Here is an 18,889-nt window from a genome sequence, read left to right as displayed (position 1 = left end):
ATATCAGATTGAGGGTTGGTAGTTTGCAAAGGGTTAGGTGACTTGCCCAATATGCAGCTGAGTCCTAGCAAGGTTGACAGAGCAGAGCTGAAGGAGAACTACAGCATGCAGGCTGGCTGCACTGACAGGCCCTGGAGCAGGGAACCTTTAAAGTAGACAGCCTACAGAAGCAGCAGCTGCCAGGAGCCTAAGGTCCAGGGAAGGGACATGCTTTAGATTTTGATACATGTTTAACTTTATTTTTGAGCTTTTGAGGAAAACCATTAAGTACCATTTTTATTAATGAAACCATAAAGAAAAAGGGCCTAGATGTAAATCACTAGACATAGTGTATATCTCCCTGGATTGGGATGATAAGTCAACCTGTATGTGTAGCAGCAGCAGATTAGGTTGGAATCTGGCAGCACAGTGGAAGATACTACAGGGAGCAGAAAGTAAAGCAGCAGACTGGGTAAGGAGTACCAGGAAGGCAGCAAAGCAGCAGATCAAATTTGGGAAGGGGGTAAGAGTGACACTTGGGGTAATCCCCTAATGGACTATGCCATCTGTTTAATTTGGGGGCAGATAGAAAAGCACTACTTGTGTAAAGCATTATCCATTATCCCTATCTAGATGCTCTTAGGCTCTTTGCCTTCTTAAGAAGAACATCATGTTACCTAGACATGTGATGAGAAGCCGTCCCCAATGCCCTCCGCCCCAGAACGCAAAGTCCATAACAAAGAGTCACCAGGGATGAGTCTTTACTTGCATCCAGTGGCTATAATAAAAACAAAATGGAAAAAAAGGAAGGTCAGGTAAAGTGAATGATATTACAGCAAAGTCTATCCTTCTGGAAAAAATGCTAAATAAAAAGACCAACATAAAAAGCTACAAGGGAAGGAGGACAGAAATTCTAGTGCTTATGCAAAAGATAAATCTCTCCCTGATAAAAAACAAATTAGGTATTCTTTAAGTATCTTATAGATACTGTACAAACCTGATTAGAAAGACAAGTGTGCTGTTTGCCATTTGAATACATTGCACACTTACAGCATGCACACACCTTCTGTCATGCATACTACATACTTGTAAAATTCATCTCGGAGCACAAAAGATCAACTGTATCCATGATCATCAAAGCAAAAGCCATTTTGATAGACCAGACATAAGTCACTTGCAAGTTTCAAATATGTATTTCTGAGTGGAAGGTGATGTGTATAGTATTTACAAAGAAGCAGTTCTGATGTACTATTTGTAATATTTACACAATTCTCTTGGTAGTAGACTATCACATATTCAAATTATTAAGTGCACTTTCCATCATCCCCAAAAAGTATTTGGCAAGTGACAATCACTTAATAAAAGACAAACAACATTCTTCATTATTTTCCATTAATCAGAAAAATGGTTCAAGTGTTACACTTCCTAGAAAAACCTCCTCCTACTTCCTAACTTCCAAAATAATTTCTCACTCTAAAGCCCCAGATGCTTCATTAAATGTTGCCCCTTTTTTCACCTGCATTCCTCACTATCCACAAACAACCATTTATACCAAGGGTGAGCAATCGTTTGGGCTGGAGAGCCACTTAGGGAGTTTTGGTGGGCTGTTGCAGGCCAGGTCAGCACTCCTGAACCCCCTAGCCCGCAACTGCTCACCACAACTCCTTAAGTGGTAGATTACTGGACCTGGGAGTGGATTGCGACCTCGCAATCCTGGCCCTGGCCCCAGGATTTCCATGAAGATTGACCCAGGATCCCTGTGGGCAGGGCACACAGCCAGCTGGATGGGATGGGGCTATGGCTGGGCTAGGAGTGGCATCTGGGAGCAGGATGGGCAGGTGAGGCGGGGATCTTGCAATGACAATGCAGGGTCAGGGCCTGGGCAGTTGTGATCCCCACTCTCTGCATGACCCTGCCTGCAGAATGGGCACCCATTGCAGGGATGTGCGGGCAGCAAATCATAGCTCCACTCTGGACCCCTTCCTCACTCTATCACTGCCTTACAAACCTAGCCCTGGTCCCTCGCATTCCATTCCTGGACACTGCTCCCTGCCTGACCATGGCCCCATCCCATCTGCCTGGCTGAGCACACCTTGGCCAAGGGGGTCTCGGGATGGTCTCAATGGAGACACCACCCGCTCCATCCGGTACCCTTGGCAGTGGGTGTGGAGTGAATGGGCCAGGGTGCCCGGACAGCAGGGCTGGGTCTGGTGGGAAGAGCTGCCAGCAAGCAGAGTTCAACTACTGAGCTGCCCCAGCTCCTCTGCGCACCTGGGGGTGGTATAAGGCCCATGTGCCACAGCCATGTGCTTGGGCTGGCCAGGGTTAAGGAACCTGCCACAAATCAGATAAAATCCCTGGGCAAGCCAAATTTGGCCCATGGGATGTATTTTACTTGCCTCTGATTTCTACTAAAACACATCCAAGTACAGTATAACCTCATAAATCTGGATATAAAAAATCTGGAATTCTTGAAAATCTGGCACATCGGGGAGTAGTGGCGGCTGGTTCCAGAGCAGTGGAGGAGGAAGGTTGCAATGTGGCGGCTGCCGCTGCCATCCACCACCCCTACCCGCCCACTCGAGTTTTAAAAATCCAGAATTTTAAAATTTCCGGCAGATGCTCAGTCCCAAGCGTGCCAGATTTATGAGGTTATACTGTATTATGCAGGACAACTGTACTTACTTCATTCTACTGTGTATGCTTTTATTTGACCAAGAGAGATAAAAATACTTACAAACTGAAATAAAGAGAACAGGTATAATCATTAACCCACTAACCTAGCCCATAACAATACTTACTGTCGAATCAATTTTAAATCTAAATTTCAGTAGAGACTAAAATTGAACCCTGCAAGAAAATATATGCAAGAGACTTCTGGGAATCACAAATGGTTCTCTTGACTCAATCATGCCTACCTTTTCTCTTCGAGAGCAGCAGTACTCTATCCAGTTGAGGTAAATCACACAAAAGCTCTCTCGGGAGATACCTGCTAGACGATGGTCATAATCCTCATCAATATTAGGATTAAATGTAGGATCTACATCAACGTAGTTGCGGTCTGCACACAGCCTTAGTCCTTCCTGCATTGTCTCATTAGCCAACCATTCCTCTAGCTTGGGGGAAGCTGTGACATAATAGATAATGCCCTGAAATAAACAGAAGTTTAAGATACATAGATCAGCACAGGAAACAGTAAATCTCCATTTCACTTGCATAAATCTTGGATGGAAATGTAATGCATTAGCATACCATATTTAAGCAATGCATAAGAGGAATAAATTCAACTGCCATTGGAGAAGTGGTATAAATGCATTTGTTTATTAGATTATCTAGTTTGCCATCTATGGCAATCTAAATATTTGATTGAGTACATGGGAAATTTTATCTGGCAAATACAGGGGATTAAATAGTCAGTTTCTATAGAGTATAAACTTTTAAATTAATGAATGAGGGAGGAAGGGACTATTCAACCTTAGGTGGGAACTGAATGTCTAGCAAGTATTTTAAGTTCTGAGTTTGGTGAAAGGTTATAAAGACCATGTAGGAGTCTATAAAAGGATCTTTTCAGGTCATCTTTGAAGGTTGGTTCTTGGTGGTCACTGAAGACCCTCTTGCCCTTTTTCCAGGGGTGGAGAATTGGTCAATATTTTCTTTTCCTGTAATGAAGTCTTGCTCATGGTGATGGACTTCTGCCCCTTGCACCAAATCTTAGAGGTGACTGCATTTCACAGGTGCTGTCATGCAATTTATGAAGGACTATGATATTCTTGAAGATAAAGAAAAAGTAATTTCCTAACAATACAAAAATTAGTCTTCAGTAAATATAAAGGCAGAAGGCAGTGCAGAGTGGTGTTTAACCAGCATTACAGAGGCCAAATCAACAGGAAGGAAGATTCTTCTTTGTTTGTTGTAATGGGGAAGGAGCAAATGCAACCCCTCTCTTTCTTCAACATTGTCCCAACTAAATTTGGATTCCAGACTACCCATAATTGAAGTGTAAATAATCATCTTCTACCCTCAAAATTTCCACCAACTGTACAGTAGATATATTGTTCATTCTTTGTCCCACACTATAATGCAATTTTGCTGCATAAATGTAGAAACAACTACTATTTTTACAAATATATGAATGTCCTATGGTGAAATAATTCACTTATATGTAGTGTGAGCTAAGCTGCTAAGAATTTTGGGCTGTTACAAAAATGTGATAGTAAGCTATCAGCTGAAGTGAAGAAACGTATCTATGAGACTTGAGTGCTGTCATTCCTACCTTATGGTTCAGAAACGTGGACTACATATACTAGGCATATCAAGAGACTGATACAGCTTCCACATGGGATGTCTGCATAAGATCCTGAAAATAAAGTGGAAGGCAGAATACCAAACAGAGGTACTGAATGCACAAGGCTGACACACTTAGAAACCCCTATCAAGAGGAGGAGGTTGTGATAGATTGGCCATGTCAGGAGAATGCGAGAAGACGGTATTCCCCAAGAATACTTTGTATAGCGAAATTTAAAATGGCTCTAGCAAGTGAATTCACCCTCTAAGGCGGTACCACAATCTATCCAAAAATTATATGAAACTGTTCAAAATCAGTGTAGAAAGCTAGGAAGAATGTGCAGAATCCCATCCAATCCAGAGGGAACACCTGACATTGGGTGCAGCTTAAAATGAACTGGCTTCAATCTAGAGGATGGAAGCAAAACGAGAAAGAAGAAAGCAGCATGCTGTATGCTTGGCCTCCACCTCAGACAACACATGGATCTATGAAACTTGTAAACAAACTGTATTGCTCTCAAATTGGGTTCGTCAGACAGATTCATCAAGCAACTAACTGGACCTCTTAAGTGTACATCACAATCCAGACGACTGATGGCTGCCTACTAAAATTGTAGTCTGAGTTGCATTTCACAATCCTCATGGTAAAAAACACACATATAATTTTTTGAAAGCATTACAGTTCATGCTTTCAAATTCAGCAGAGTAACATTACGCTGAAGGACAGATGGACTCTTATATAACTGCAGAATAATACCTTGACATAGTAAGTGGTGAGAATTTTCCGAAGATCAAAGACTTGAAGCATGGAAGCAGCACTGTTGTCCGTGATGCTGTAGCCCTCCAGAACATATTTTGTCACTAGCACCTCCCAAGCCAGCCATCGTTGGCCAAAGGCCGCATTGAAAGAAAGCATATGAGGAAGGTGACCAGGTTCACAGCAACAAAAGCCTTCATCCTCTTCTACCCCTTCAGTAATAGCCTCTACTTCACGCTGCTGACAGTAAGTTCCTTGGGAGAAAGGAAAGAAGAAACAAACAAAGGGACATTTAGGGAACTAATCTCAAACTGTTTGATATTTAAAAACGGTTGATGCCAAAAAAGTAATAAAAGTACATTTCTGTTAACAGCTGGTAAACAATTATAACTAACTCTTAACTAAACAAAAGACACGAACTGCTTGGTTCTAATTTGTCATGCTAAGAACAAACAAACTAATCAGTTATAAGGAAAAAGGCTGTTGTCAATCACTCTGTTACACCAAGAGGAAAAGAAAAACCTGATAGCAATTTGAGAAGCCTGGTTTTCCTCACTTGGGTAACAGAACATAGGTGTCAAACTCACCTTATGTCCAGGGATAGATCCAGATCACAGGGCTCCTTGCAGGCCAGACGCAGCCCAGGGCATGCAGTGAAGGCACTTCTAGATGGCAGGGCAAGAGTGCAGGCCAAGCCAAATAATGACAGCGGTGGTGGCAATGGACCCAGCAGCCACAAGGTGACCAGAGTTGTATCAGCCCTTGCTCAACCTCCTGCTACTGAGGGCCATGTCCATCAGGGCTCAATGACCCAGAATTCTGTGAAAAAACCCTTCCCCTAGCCTCCCCTTTTCTCCTTCCCCAACTTCTAGTAGCACCACAGGCCTGGCTGTATGTTCAACCTATAACAGAAGATACAGCAAGAGCCAACTCTGTAAGTTGATCTAAAACAGTTAAGCTGTAAAACTCTTACCTCTGAATTCAAGCCCCCTCAACTGGAAGGTCACCAGGCCATTTCCTATCTCTATAAGGTGTACTAGTGCATTGAGGTAGTCAGATGCTAGGATGAAGCAGTCTCCAGTACTGTAGTTTCCCCACCGTCCAAGCAGAAGGTCACCACACAGGCTGTGCTGAAGGGAACGGGTTAAATGCTCATAGAAGATTGAATTCAGGTTGTTATCATCTGAACCTACAGGAAGATTGAATTCAGGTTATCGTCATCCTCATCATCTGAACCTAAAGGAAAAATCCAGGCCAATCAAAACCTGCACTTTACAATTACTCAATGGCAATGTTGTTTCAAAAAGGCCAATTTCTATTTTTTGGAGGCAACTATTCAGAATTGATGCCAGGTACAGTTTAACAATCTGACAGGTTGATCAGATTCCCATCCAACTAAACCAAAAGATTAATTCCTCTGGTCAGCAAGTTACTCAAGGGAAAGTCACTTGCAAAAAAGTTGAGAAACACCACTTTAGACACATAGGTACAGAAAGAGCCACATTAATGGCCAGATGCAACATGTTACAATGCCACCATTCTAATGCCACCTAGGTATGTTTAAACAAATGCTTCATTCTCCTCTTGGCTGTGTTCAGAGCAGTCAGCTCTGGGGTGCTGCTAGAACAAGTGAAGGAAAAAGTAGGTAGATATGGGAAATGAGAACCATAAGAAGAATGGCAAGAAAGAGCAAAGAGTAACCAAGTTAATCATAATGGAATGACAGGAAGGAAAAAGAGGGGAGAGGAAAATGGATGCCAGAAATATACAAAAATAGACAAGTTGAACAAGACTGGTTCTACATTTTACAACTCTGTGGCTTAGAAGGGTTAAGGATGGAACTCTCAAAAGCTTGTCCTGTATCAAAAGACTGGTGTTCCAATTTCTATCAGTTGGTTTGTCTTGCTCCCCTCCCCATCCCAAATAAAATGCAAATAGCGTGTTCTCTTCCTTGAGTGTGATAAACTAATGCCATATGTTGCATACACAAAAATAAAAAGTCGTAAAGATTAAGATGGCAGTTGGCAACCTTGTTAGGCTGCAGGCAAAAATGACCCAGCTTGGGTTAGAGATGGGAGGGCACCAAGACCCAGACACCACTGCCACTTTTCCCTGTGGTGGCACAGGAGAAGTGCCTGCCCATTTCCCGCTCCTGCTGAAGCTCCATGCCACTAAATTTTGCTGAAGTCTCACATCTACAGACTGGATCAAATGGTGTGCCATAGATTGCTGATCCCTGAATTAAATAATGGCTATATCCTCTGCAGTTAAAAGAATTTATAGCCAAGATGGTAAGTAGTTTTGTTCTAGATGGGAGAGAAGAAATTTTGGCACCAAACTCCCTTCAAGATTAACTGGAAAAGCTAAATATTTTTCCAAAAAAAAATTTTAGAGATCTTTGTGTGTGAATAATGAATTTAAGTCATTAGAGGAGACTGGATAGGCACCTGGCTGGGGTCTTATGACCCCGCCCACCCCCAGTGCTCCTTCCTGCCCATGGCAGGGGGTCAGACTAGACGATCTGTCTAGGTCCCTTCGGACTCTATGATTCTATTATTCTAAGTCAAACACTTTAAAAGCAACTCATTATAAGATGAGCTACTGTGCACAAGTCCTACAGTTATTTAACATTCAGCACAGCCATAGGTTAATCCAGGGGCGGGCAATTATTTTGGGTGGACGGCCGCTTACCCAGTTTTGGCAGGCTGTCGAGGGCCGCATGGATAGCCCCGCCCCTTGACAGGTGCCCCACCGCCTAGTCACCATCTTGGGACCAATGTCCCAATGTGTTGGGACCAATGTCCCAGGGCCAGCACCAGTGGGGCCCAGGGTGGGACACAGGCCAGCAGGGGTCTGTGGAGCCAGGCTGGCCTGCACCAGCAGGGAGAGGGGAGCTGGCCTGGCTTCATAGAGCCCCTGCGCTCTTGCCACCCTGCTCTGGGCCCCACCAGCACTGGCCCTGGGACACCAGTGAGGGCCCTGTGCTCCCACTGGCTCCCCGCTTGCTCACATCCAGTGTCCCTCAGCCCCATGGTACAGGCGGGGGGCAGCGTACAGCCCCGAACCCCTGCTTGTCAGCATGGAAGAAGCTGGTGCTGAGCGTGGGGAAAAGCGGCCCCTCTCCTGCCCTGTGGCTGGCACCCCACACTGCAGGCGCTTGCAGCCCATGTAGGACTGTCTGGAGCAGGCACAGGTAGCCTTATGCACGCTGCAGGTGGCTGCAGCACAGGGTGCTGGCCATGGGGCAGGTGAGGGGCTGCTTTTTCCCCACACTCAGCACCAGCATGTAACCTGCCCCACTGCCAGCCTGGCAGTGGGGCCAGGTTACAAGCTGGTGCTGAGCATGGGAGAGGGAGGGAGAAAGCAGCCACTCCCTGCCCCACGCCCAGCTCCCCATGCTCCAGCTGCTTGCAGCCTGCCTGGGGCTGCCTGAGCCTGCTCTAGACAGCCCTGTGTGGGCTGCGAGCGCCTGCAGCTCAGGGCACTAGCCATGGGGTGGGCGAGGGGGCCACTCTTCTCCATGCATGGAAGGAGCCCAGGGAAAAGCTGAGCACGGGGGAAAGTGGCTCCTCCACCGCCCCATGCTGCAGGTGCTCACAGCCTGCATGGGGCTGTCTGGAGCTGGCACAGGCAGCCCCATGTGGGCTGTAAGCAGCTGCAGTGCGGGGCACCAGGCATAGGCAGGGTAGGGAGGGGTTGCTTCCCCATCCCACTCTCCTTCCTTGCCTGGGGTCCTCCACCCCTTACCTGAGCTTCCCATTACAGGGCAGCCACGTGCTCCCAGCCCAGAAACTCCAGCTGGGGGCCAGGGCAGGGCTGGTCAGGCCCCACTGCTGTTGGAGCCCAACAGACTTCCCCTGGGTCCTACTGCCCTTGGTTCCTGTCATTTTTGACAAGGAGTTCCTGTCATTTTTGACAAGGAACCAAGGGCAGAAAAATATTAATTTTCTACATTTTTTTAGGGGCACCATGGGCCGGATAGAATGGCCTCATGGGCTGTATTTTGCCCACCCCTGGGTTAATCTAACCTTCTCACGCAAACTTTTGTCACAAAAATTATGAAGGTGAAAGGAGTGGATGTTTCCCTTTCATGTTATTTACACACACACACACACACACACACACACACACACACACGCAGAGAACTTTTGAAACATTTTCAGCAAACAATTAGAGTATTACCTGGATTTCTATCAAGTTGGGAAGCCAGTCTTGTGTTTGAATGGTCCACACGTTTTGTGCTGAAGACAACAAAATGAAACATTCTTAACGTAGTTATTCATAGTATAAGAAAATATAGGGTAATGAAGCTGCAGACAATGTAGTGAGGAAAATATTTCCATCTTTGCTGGTAGTTGATTCTACTTTGAATCTAACATTTTGCCACTGTTTGTAACAACTTCATTCAGTTAGAGTACTGAAAGGATTTATAAGTAAAGCCCTCTCAATTTACCAACAGAAAATAGTAAGGATACAATGCCGTCAAAGTTCTGCTTGATATTTTAGCTGTGTCACTTGCATAGTTAATGAAACCAGCAAAGCTAAAACCCACGCTGACTATATACTGAAAATTTAATTTACAGTATGATACTAGGAGTTAAGATGCACAAGTGACATTCATCTAGAAAGGTATAATTTTTATTAGCTGAAAATAACACCCACATTTCTACCTGAAGGCTAGAAGGCAAGGTGTATTCAAACTGCTGTATTCTGAGAAGATGCTAAAACTAACACCAGGGCCTCATAGTTAGTTTCACGTGAAATGCATCTGGTTTGCACAAAATTCTTTCCTCCTAAATGACAGTATGGAAACCTCACCCTGGCATCTGAAAGTCGAGCTAGATTCTTTTTGGCTTAAAAGCACCCAAGAGCAGGTATAGATTGTACAGATCAGTGTCCTTCCTCAGCTACTTGTAACCCTCCTGTTTCATGTAAGGAGTGGTTTAACAAAAAGTATCATCTAATCTGGGGAATCTTTTACTCAGGATGGTGATACATAAGCCAAGAAGAAACCACACTGACTTTAAAAGATATCACAGTAAGTTGTGACATGAGGGAACTTACTGGGACATTAAGGGGAAAAAAATGTTTTGACCTGTAAAATGAGGTGTTAAATTGAGTCATCACTCATCAGTATAAACAAGCAAGCCCTAAATACCCCTTACATAAGAAAGCACCTTTCAGATTCCAATTACACGTTAAAATACTGACATTTTAGAGATTTTGTATGCAATTAAAAATATGAGAAGAGTAAAATATAAATACCATCAGCTTCCATAGAAAAAAAAAAATCAGCAGAAAAAACAAAACACACCCACTACACCATTTCAGAAAAACAACATACTTTTTGCAAATATTAAAAGCCATGAACCAATTCTCTTGAAAATAACCATATCACCCAGAAATACACACACATTTTCACAGCTTTCATTAAGAAGCCATCTCTGCTGTGTTTAGTAATGGTCTAATTTCACCCACTTGTAGTCTCTCTCCCAGAATTTGACAGGTCTGGCGTACGAAGTGATGAATATTGCACTTCCCAGGAAAGGATTGAGTGGAGTGGAGAAGAAAGCTGATACAGCTGCTTGGACAAACAACATTGCAGAATCTGTGCCATGACAGGGTTAAGGAAACAAAGACAAACCCTGGTACTTTTTACAAACAGAAAAAAACCAGGATCCCCAGGACCTCTCATGTAATGCATACTTTATCCCAGGGCAGCCTACCAAATACCAGCTTCTCTTGAAGATACTTCAACTTTGGAACTTAAGATTATGGTTGTTGGGGCGGAAAAAAGCTTGGAGACTGGCTTACCACTTTTCCAGTGAAATAACATGGAAATCTAATCTAAAACTTTTCTGTAATAGAACTATTCTAAGTCTTATTGGCACATCAAGACAGCAGGTAGATTTAGTTTTTTCATCCACAATCACCGGGCAGGGAAAGATATCCATTAGGTTTAGCACATGACAACTAATCAGAACAAAGCATTTATAAGTTTAAAATCTAGACAGCTGTCAACACATTTAGATTTTTTTCAAAGGATACGTGGCACAGCAAATGGCTGGGCAAAAGCATGGAAAGCAGAACCCCATGTGATTTGCCAAGGTGCAATGTAAGTATACACAAATCTCAGCTTATAAAAGAGTTCCCAAAGCTAGAAAAAGGCACAAGAAAAAAACTATGTAACCATTTAGCTGTCACAAAAAATAAGCCATTTATAATATAACACTGTAAAATAGTGTGCACGTGTAGGCGCGCACGCGCACACACACACACTCCCTCCCTCTTGACTTTGTAGAATGGTATATACAGTCTAAGCCACTAAGATAGGTTAGTTTGGCAATCAGACAGTTGCCTGACATGTGGGCTGGGCTAGAAGGATGAACTGCCCATCTCAACTGCTGTGCTATATAAATACATATATGAAATCACCAAAGGAAGCAGGGACTAATTTGCAATTTTTTTTCTACACATGTATCACAATGAAAGCATGCAGCTGTAACAGTTGCACCACTGCAGTTTGTACCAGAATAATTTGGTATTGAAACAACCAACCTGAAAGGAATGAGAACAGGTTGGGCAAAGGCAAGTCACACTGAGTAATAAGTAGGTTTGGCGGAGTTTAGTTTTATTTTTTAAATAATTTAAACGGATAATATCAAGTTTTATTTTTAAGCATTTGTTTTGATTTGATCCATTTAGAATTTCAGGATTGTGAGAAAGTAGGGGTGCATGTGCATGCGCATACACACGCACTTCCTCCTGCAGCCCAGCACACAGCAGGTGCAGGGGAAGTTGCTGTGCTGCCAGGCTGTCAGCCTACTGTCCGGCCCCCCTGCCAAGTCCGGTAATAAGCTTTAACTGTTTTGTGAAAAGCTAAGGGCATGCTAGCCTAAACAAACTTTCAGGGAACATTAAAACTGACTTGAGCATTGCACTTAACACTTTAAAAAAATCAACAGGATCAAGCAAATGGCTAGTGCCATTTGCATGGTTTAAATATCTTACCACTTTACCCAGAGGCATCTTACATGGTTTCCACTGTATTTACCAATACAATACTGTGGTAACATTTTAGAAGACTTCTCTTATAAAGGCATGGAACAATCACTAGTTTAATAAGTAAATATTAAACCAACCTTAAAATAGTAAAACTTAGTTGGTAGGGGGGAAGAATAGGGGTGAAAGATGAGAGGTAATCAATAAAAAGGGAGCAAAGTAGTGAGCCTAAAAAGAGTTTGGATCTGCAAAGTGGTTCAACACCGACATTCCTCACACAGCTAATTCCTAGGATTAAAAGGGTTTTAATTGTTTTTTTCTCTTTTGACCTTAGTAGTTCATTTTCAATGCTTGGAAAGCTTACTAGTCCTGAAAGCATTTGCATTCATCAGCCAGTGTTTCTATTCTGACAATGGCAAGATGCTGCAACTTAAAAAACCCCACAAAATACATTTTGCTTCAGTGGTCTAAAACACTGATGAGACTGTCACATGCCAAGATAAAAAAGGCCTCCAATAATAAGTATGCAATGATTTACTAGTAGGACTTATGATATGTAAGAGTTCATTATGGGGATTTTCATTCTCTGAATTCATAAACATAACTACCTGAAACACCCAGGTTTTTCAGAGCGTATTTGTGTTAAGTTACCTTGCTGAAGAGTATAGACATGAAGAAGAGGTCTAACAGCATGGTCTCAGAGAAACTTTTGTAGTCAAATGTAAAGAAGAGCACTGTGAAAACAACTGTGACATACTGACAGGTTGGACTACTGAAAGAGGAACGCAGCAACTTCAAGCCAGCTATGGTGATCATTAATGCACCCAACCTACAGAAGAGATTTAGAAAAGAAAGTTATTTCATCTGCTGCCTGAAAGGACTGCATTGGAACAAGCAGTTCAATCACTACTTATACACAATAAATGTATTGTGAACCCTTCAGAATTTTTAGATAACTACCACAGTCATTCCTTTAATGATCTCCACTCAATTGACATTTAAAGAATACACTATTACAGCACCATCTGGAAAACAATCTCCCTGAGAAAGAGTTTAAAACCTATGTATGATAGCAAGTGGATCTGTATTGTTATGAACAGTAACGTACACTCTTTCTGAATACTGCATGAGACCTGATCAGTGAGGAAAAATTACTGTATACTGGGTTATTAATACGTTTTGCCTTACTGTATTGTTCTACCTTACACTGGGGGTAGTAGAACTTTTATGACACTTACAAAAGTTTCAGTTCAATGGGCCCTATGTACAAAAACTACACAGTGGCTTTCCAGATGAGAATCTCTCACTTATTGTAAGTCCATAGGAGAATCCACTAGCTTTCAGAACCTAACATCCATCAACCTTCAAACCTCATTTTGCAAGGCTGTTTGTAAAGAGATGAATAGGTAATGAACACTTTTAAAAAGAGACTTAAATTGGGGCAGTTTGTATGCCAGAGCTGCTCAGGGAGACTGACAAACTGAGGCACATGTCTATCTAAAAGTTAGGTCTTCCTAGATTCTGGGTATGGTAAAATGTAGGGAAGAACTAAAATGTGCAAATAATCTTTTAGTATTTTTGTTCTAAAAAATTAAAAATGCTCCATTTTAGGAAGGCTTCTTGGTCTTTGTTCTTGGAAAGCAGAAGCACAGAACAGCAAGGTCTGAGCTTTAGTCAGACTTGCTGGAGTAACATGGCCTCAGCTGGAGTGGGAGAATCATGTAATGCTATCTGGAGTCAGGTGATAGCTGTAAATTTCAGACCTAGGAGGGGTAAATAACAAGATCCAGAAACAGAGTCAGAGACCTGGCAACTGGTCCAGTAACCAACATGATTTGGGTCTTAAGAATACAAGGGACAGAATATCATGAGCAAACAGTTGGGGGACAATCCTACTTCAGGAGGCCTAGGCTGGATAATCATGTAATAAAACTTCTCTCTCAACTTCTACAGTTCAACAGTTCACAGACAGAAAATGCTGGATACCATCTGGGTGATTCCTTTTGTTAAACCCAGAAACTTAATTGTATGATTATGCATTTAACATGGAAATATTCTGTTCAGTTTAAATAAATTTAGTGATTCATTCAAGGAAGATTTTACAATGAAAGCAGTAAGAATTAGTTTTCATTCCCAGCTTCTAGCACTACTAACATTTCCAATGAGGCTATAATTTATAGCCACTTTACCCATTTCCTTCTACTATACTGTATGTTACTCAGGTTACTGACCACCTTTCTACTTACTCAGTATCCAGTTTCTTTGGAGTAGCAATAGTCTTGGCACTGCTGCTGAGCTCATTGAGGACTATCAGTGGATAGATAATATTCTTCTCCACAAAAAGAAGCCAAATGTGAAGTTTTTCAAACCACATTACATGTGCTGCATCTAATAGGATTGCAAAAAGAGGAGACCACAGATCAGAGAGAGAGAGACTAACTAGAACAGGACATTGGCAATCAGATGCAGTTTATTTCAGCTCTGGAACAGTTCTTTTCTGGCAATTGTTGGATGGCCGAAATAAACATTCAGTAAGTTTTAGCAGTAATGCAAAATTTACTCCCATATAACCGCAAACCAGCAGCTGCTTCTGGCAGTTTATAAGAGGACCCAAGCACTAATTTGGATTCTCAGATTGAGTTGGACTAAGTCACACTGGTGGGAAATTTGCAATAATTTAGTTATGTACAAAGTTTAGAATTTGGAATTTTCTTAACTACATAATTAGAGTAACTACAAATTGATAAAGGCTATTTCTATTGATATTGATCAAGTTAATGTTTTGATTATGCATTTTGAAAAATTTTAGGACAATCATATTTGTACTGAAAAATAAAACTGACCTAGATAACCCTTAAAGGCCTTTCTTATAGATGGCAGTTTCTTAGGTGTCAGCAGTCCAGCCCTACTTGAGTCGGAAATATAAGCTTTTGTAGGTGACAGCATCCGTCGAAGTAGGTTGTCACCTACAAAAGCTTACGGCTCTCTGAATGAATCGGTCTCTGAAGTTCCACCCTACCCTGCCTGACTTCAGATTAACAAAGCTAACCGCCTCTCAGATTCTTATAAAATGCACCAAACAACCAGCCTACAAGAACTTACATATCTTGCCAGTATAAAACTTGACACATGGCAGCCTCTTAACTTTCGACTTTCTTGTACACACTGACCCATCATCAGCCCAGGCTTGTGCCAGTTTTCAGTTATGCTCCTCAAGTGCATCTGGCCGACTGGGAAAAGGCAGCAATACTGTAAGTTGGCACTAAGCTCTTCATCACCAAGGCCTGCTAGTGTCCATAACAGTAAGAGGTAGCAGGTATTAAAATCAGAGGGGTAGGTTTAAGATAGCAATGACATACAAAATGAAGCACATCCAATTGTAATTTATGGTGCTCCAGAAGAACTTGGGACTAACCAGCTGCCACTCCTGAAGCAGAACCCCTCAGGGATGACCGACAATGACCTGCCTTAACTTCAGATGAATTGTTCCTGCAAGGGCCCAGATGGCATAACATTAGGACCTACAGTATTTTACATTACTGTATTTTATATTACAGGTTACTATATTTTACATGTTAAATATGGCTTCAGTTCTGCCTGTGCATAATGGAAACACTACCACATATATCCATATTAAAAACATGTCAATGGGTCTGAATGCAACTGCTTCTGTTTTGTTTTGGGCTTTTTTTTAAAAATCTGTGTGCATTTCAAGTCTCAGTCATAACACTGCATTTAAGTTTATTTTTTCCCCTTTCAACTTTTCTTTCAAAGATCACTTGTATCCATTTGAATGTGTAACCACTAAAATAATATAAACTTGTAGTTATTAGACCCAGGCTGAGACTGCAATTTACTCTGGCAAACTGAGTGCTACGTGGAAGACAACTACATTTTCATCCAAAGCAAAGAAGTCTTTAGACTCAAATCTGACAGGCCTCAGAAACAAGATGTAATAACATTCTGTTTCTTCATCTTCGTTATTACTCAGCAACCTACTAACTCCTATTTATAGGTCTTCGATTGTGTTACAGAAACTTCGCAGTTCTCATTCGATGCTAAAGATAGCAGCATTAGATGGGGTTGGGGGGGTTGTTTGTTTTGGGTTTTTTGGCAATATAAGACTTGGCTAAGGCTAAAAATGGCAATCTGTTCTATGCAAATTTCTGTTCTTAAAAAAAAAACCCTCTTACTTGACTGTTTGGAACACAGGTTCTGAATATAGAATTGCGTAGTTCTCAGATATATTTTGGTCAGCACAATTTAGCCATAAAATAGGGACTAGAAAGCAGAGAAAACCTGGGGTTCTATGCTGACTTTACCATGGGCTTGCCATGTAATCTTGCTGAAAATACTTGGACACTGATCTGGAAACCCAATTCGCATAGGCAGTTAGGACAAATAACCTCTATACAAATATTTCATAATGCAGAGTACACAAAGCTCCTCGGGGAAGTGGGGAGTGGCAGCACATTTACAATAACACAGATTGAATCCCAGGACTGTGGCCTTAGCCTATTTTCCCCAATTGTAAACTGAAATAATATTTTTACCTTCCTCTATGAAGGTCTTGAGGTCCTTACAAGAATGAGCTATTGCATGTAAATATTTCAATACAAGTGCTTTTTATAAAGGGTTTTTGTTAATGGGGTAAAACCTCCACTGCATTTTGTAACTTCTAGGTGAAAAAGTTATTTAAAAAAAAAAATTTGTTTTCCAGGGAAGTTTCACTAATTAAAAAAGTAAATGGGTGTACATTTCTTTAGATTTGTATAACAAGCAATATATATATATATATATATCCCTGAGCACACAAACATGAAACAATGGGTGCTCCTGAACACATTGACAGAACTGTTGCATTGTAGTATTTTTCTATTTTTAGAAGCTTATCTTTTATCTCCAATGAAAACCAGTAGTATTTAATAAGGACCAAAAGCCCAGTAAGCAGAAAGCTAAAATATCTAATCCAGTAAAACCGCTAAAAAACAAACACAACCCCAAACAGGAGACAAATGGAACTGATTTTGCCAAAACGAATCATGAGAAGTTTTTTTCAGCACAAATTTGTGAACTCCTGAAAGCAGATTTACTGAAATTGCCTTCATTATTAATGAAAGCTTGTCTAATGAGGCACAGTCATTATTACTATTATTACTATAGAAAAATAAATGCTACAGGATCAAGCAAGGCATGCTTATCTAGAAAACACTAGAAATTAGAAACCCCAAAACGTTCACGTAAAGATGCAAGGCAAAGAGAGTTGAAGTAAATTAATGGTTAATATAAAGCTGCCAAACCATTAACATACATTAAAAAAAAATACTGTTGATACTTACTGCGGACTTCAAATTGATAATACTCCTTTGTTTTCAACAGTGGGTGGGAGAAACAGTGCCAGGGAAGCTGCTTTCGGAACTGAGGCAGCACATAATGGGTTACAAAACCTACTGAGCCCACCAAAGCGTAGAGAACGTAGCTCAGAACAGGCTAAAGAAAAGTTGAATAAGAAAAGAAAGATTTGAGGCTTATAAAACAAGGGTAACATAACGGCTAATAACTTTGTACCTCCATAGCACTCATACAACAGCCCCCTTTCACAGCACACCTGGAACACAGTTTCTCATGGTAAAGGGAGAAATATGATGCCACTGTTAAGAATATAAAATAAAGGATGCAGTAGTTGGCAACATTTTAGGAGACAGGTCGCTGCCACTGAATTTCCAACCCAGCAGCTCCTTTTCCTGCTGCCAAATTGCCACCAACATTCTGGCTTCATAGCCTGGATCTGGCCCACAGGCCATAAGTTGCCAACCACTGCTTTAGAAGACAACAACTTTAAGCTAGACAGACTATCCTATCTTTTAATGTTTCCTGGAGCTGGGTTGCTATCTTTTGTTCTACAACAGGGATAGCAAATCTTTTCTGGCTGTGGACCTGCATGTCCCACTGTTGCTTGTCTCAGCAGCAGCTCAGGGAGAGTTCCCACAGAAAGCACCCCCTGCTACTGCTGAAGCCCCATGTCCATGGGCCAGAATCAAAGGTTCCTTGGGCAAGATCTGGCTCGCAGCCCACAAGTAGCTGACCCTTGTTCCATAGTACTTCTGACCTTCTTTCATGGTTTTGATTCTTCTGCATTTCATCACTAGACTGGTAAAACTACTATGCTCCCAAGGCCTGCACTTGATTTAGACTGGAAAAGTAAATCAAAGATTCTGATCATTTCAAGAAGCCATCACCCAGTGTTTGGTATCTGTGTCAAAATCTGCCGCACCATATTTGCTCAAACAATGTAATAATATTAAAATAAGATAACATACTTCCACCAGGCCTCTTCTGAAATGGAACCATTTTAGAAAGATTTCTCCAGCTACTGTGGAAGATAAAGCTGCCCTGACATATAAATACAAAATCCTACAACTCAACACCTATCAAGTTGAAAGTATATGTGCTTTAAAAATATTCTGAAACATCAGGTAATAATAGGTATGCTAACAGGAAGAACATCACAGAAATTAACCTTAAGGAAGGTCTTCTGGCCTCATGAGGAGGGGAAAGACAGAATGAAAGGAGGAAAAGGGACTGTGTCCACTTGTAGCTCAATCACAATAGGAGGGGGAGGATCCAGCCCCTCAAGAATGAGGGTAACAGAGCCTTAAAACCATTTCACAGGTATAATTTCTTCCCCCTCCACAAAAAGCCTGAAAGAAGGGCATGGTGTCAGACAGGTAGAAAAACCTGTATGGACACAGTGAAGGGATGGGGGGGTGGGAAGGAGTAAGGAGAAAGGGATGGTTTGGAGAAGTGAAGCTAGGGCTGACATTTGAAGCTCTTCAGGAAAGGCAGTACAGGTTTCCCTTGATTTAT

The 18,889-nt window shown here is 41.8% G+C and overlaps 1 protein-coding gene across 6 annotated transcripts in view; it reads right to left on the bottom strand.

Moving 5' to 3' along the window:
• PCNX1 (pecanex homolog 1 (Drosophila)) overlaps positions 1 to 18,889 on the bottom strand; it is a 130,438-nt gene that overhangs the window by 22,981 nt on the left and 88,568 nt on the right. For all 6 annotated transcript variants that reach the window (XM_019551439.1, XM_019551441.1, XM_019551442.1 and 3 more), the window contains 10 exons: positions 17,362 to 17,512; positions 14,269 to 14,410; positions 12,674 to 12,851; positions 11,069 to 11,177; positions 10,499 to 10,628; positions 9,203 to 9,261; positions 5,994 to 6,209; positions 5,021 to 5,274; positions 2,898 to 3,128; positions 657 to 757 (listed from right to left, as the gene is read on the bottom strand). In XM_019551439.1, the coding sequence (XP_019406984.1) occupies positions 657 to 757; positions 2,898 to 3,128; positions 5,021 to 5,274; positions 5,994 to 6,209; positions 9,203 to 9,261; positions 10,499 to 10,628; positions 11,069 to 11,177; positions 12,674 to 12,851; positions 14,269 to 14,410; positions 17,362 to 17,512 (1,571 nt within the window). The remainder of the gene's footprint in view (positions 1 to 656; positions 758 to 2,897; positions 3,129 to 5,020; positions 5,275 to 5,993; positions 6,210 to 9,202; positions 9,262 to 10,498; positions 10,629 to 11,068; positions 11,178 to 12,673; positions 12,852 to 14,268; positions 14,411 to 17,361; positions 17,513 to 18,889) is intronic.

This window comes from Crocodylus porosus, unplaced genomic scaffold, assembly GCF_001723895.1.
Source record: "Crocodylus porosus isolate Cpor-Errol unplaced genomic scaffold, CroPor_comp1, whole genome shotgun sequence".
Taxonomy (NCBI): domain Eukaryota; kingdom Metazoa; phylum Chordata; order Crocodylia; family Crocodylidae; genus Crocodylus; species Crocodylus porosus.
The sequence above is the reverse complement of the archived record's forward strand: the minus strand, read 5'-3'. Positions and strand labels throughout refer to the sequence as shown.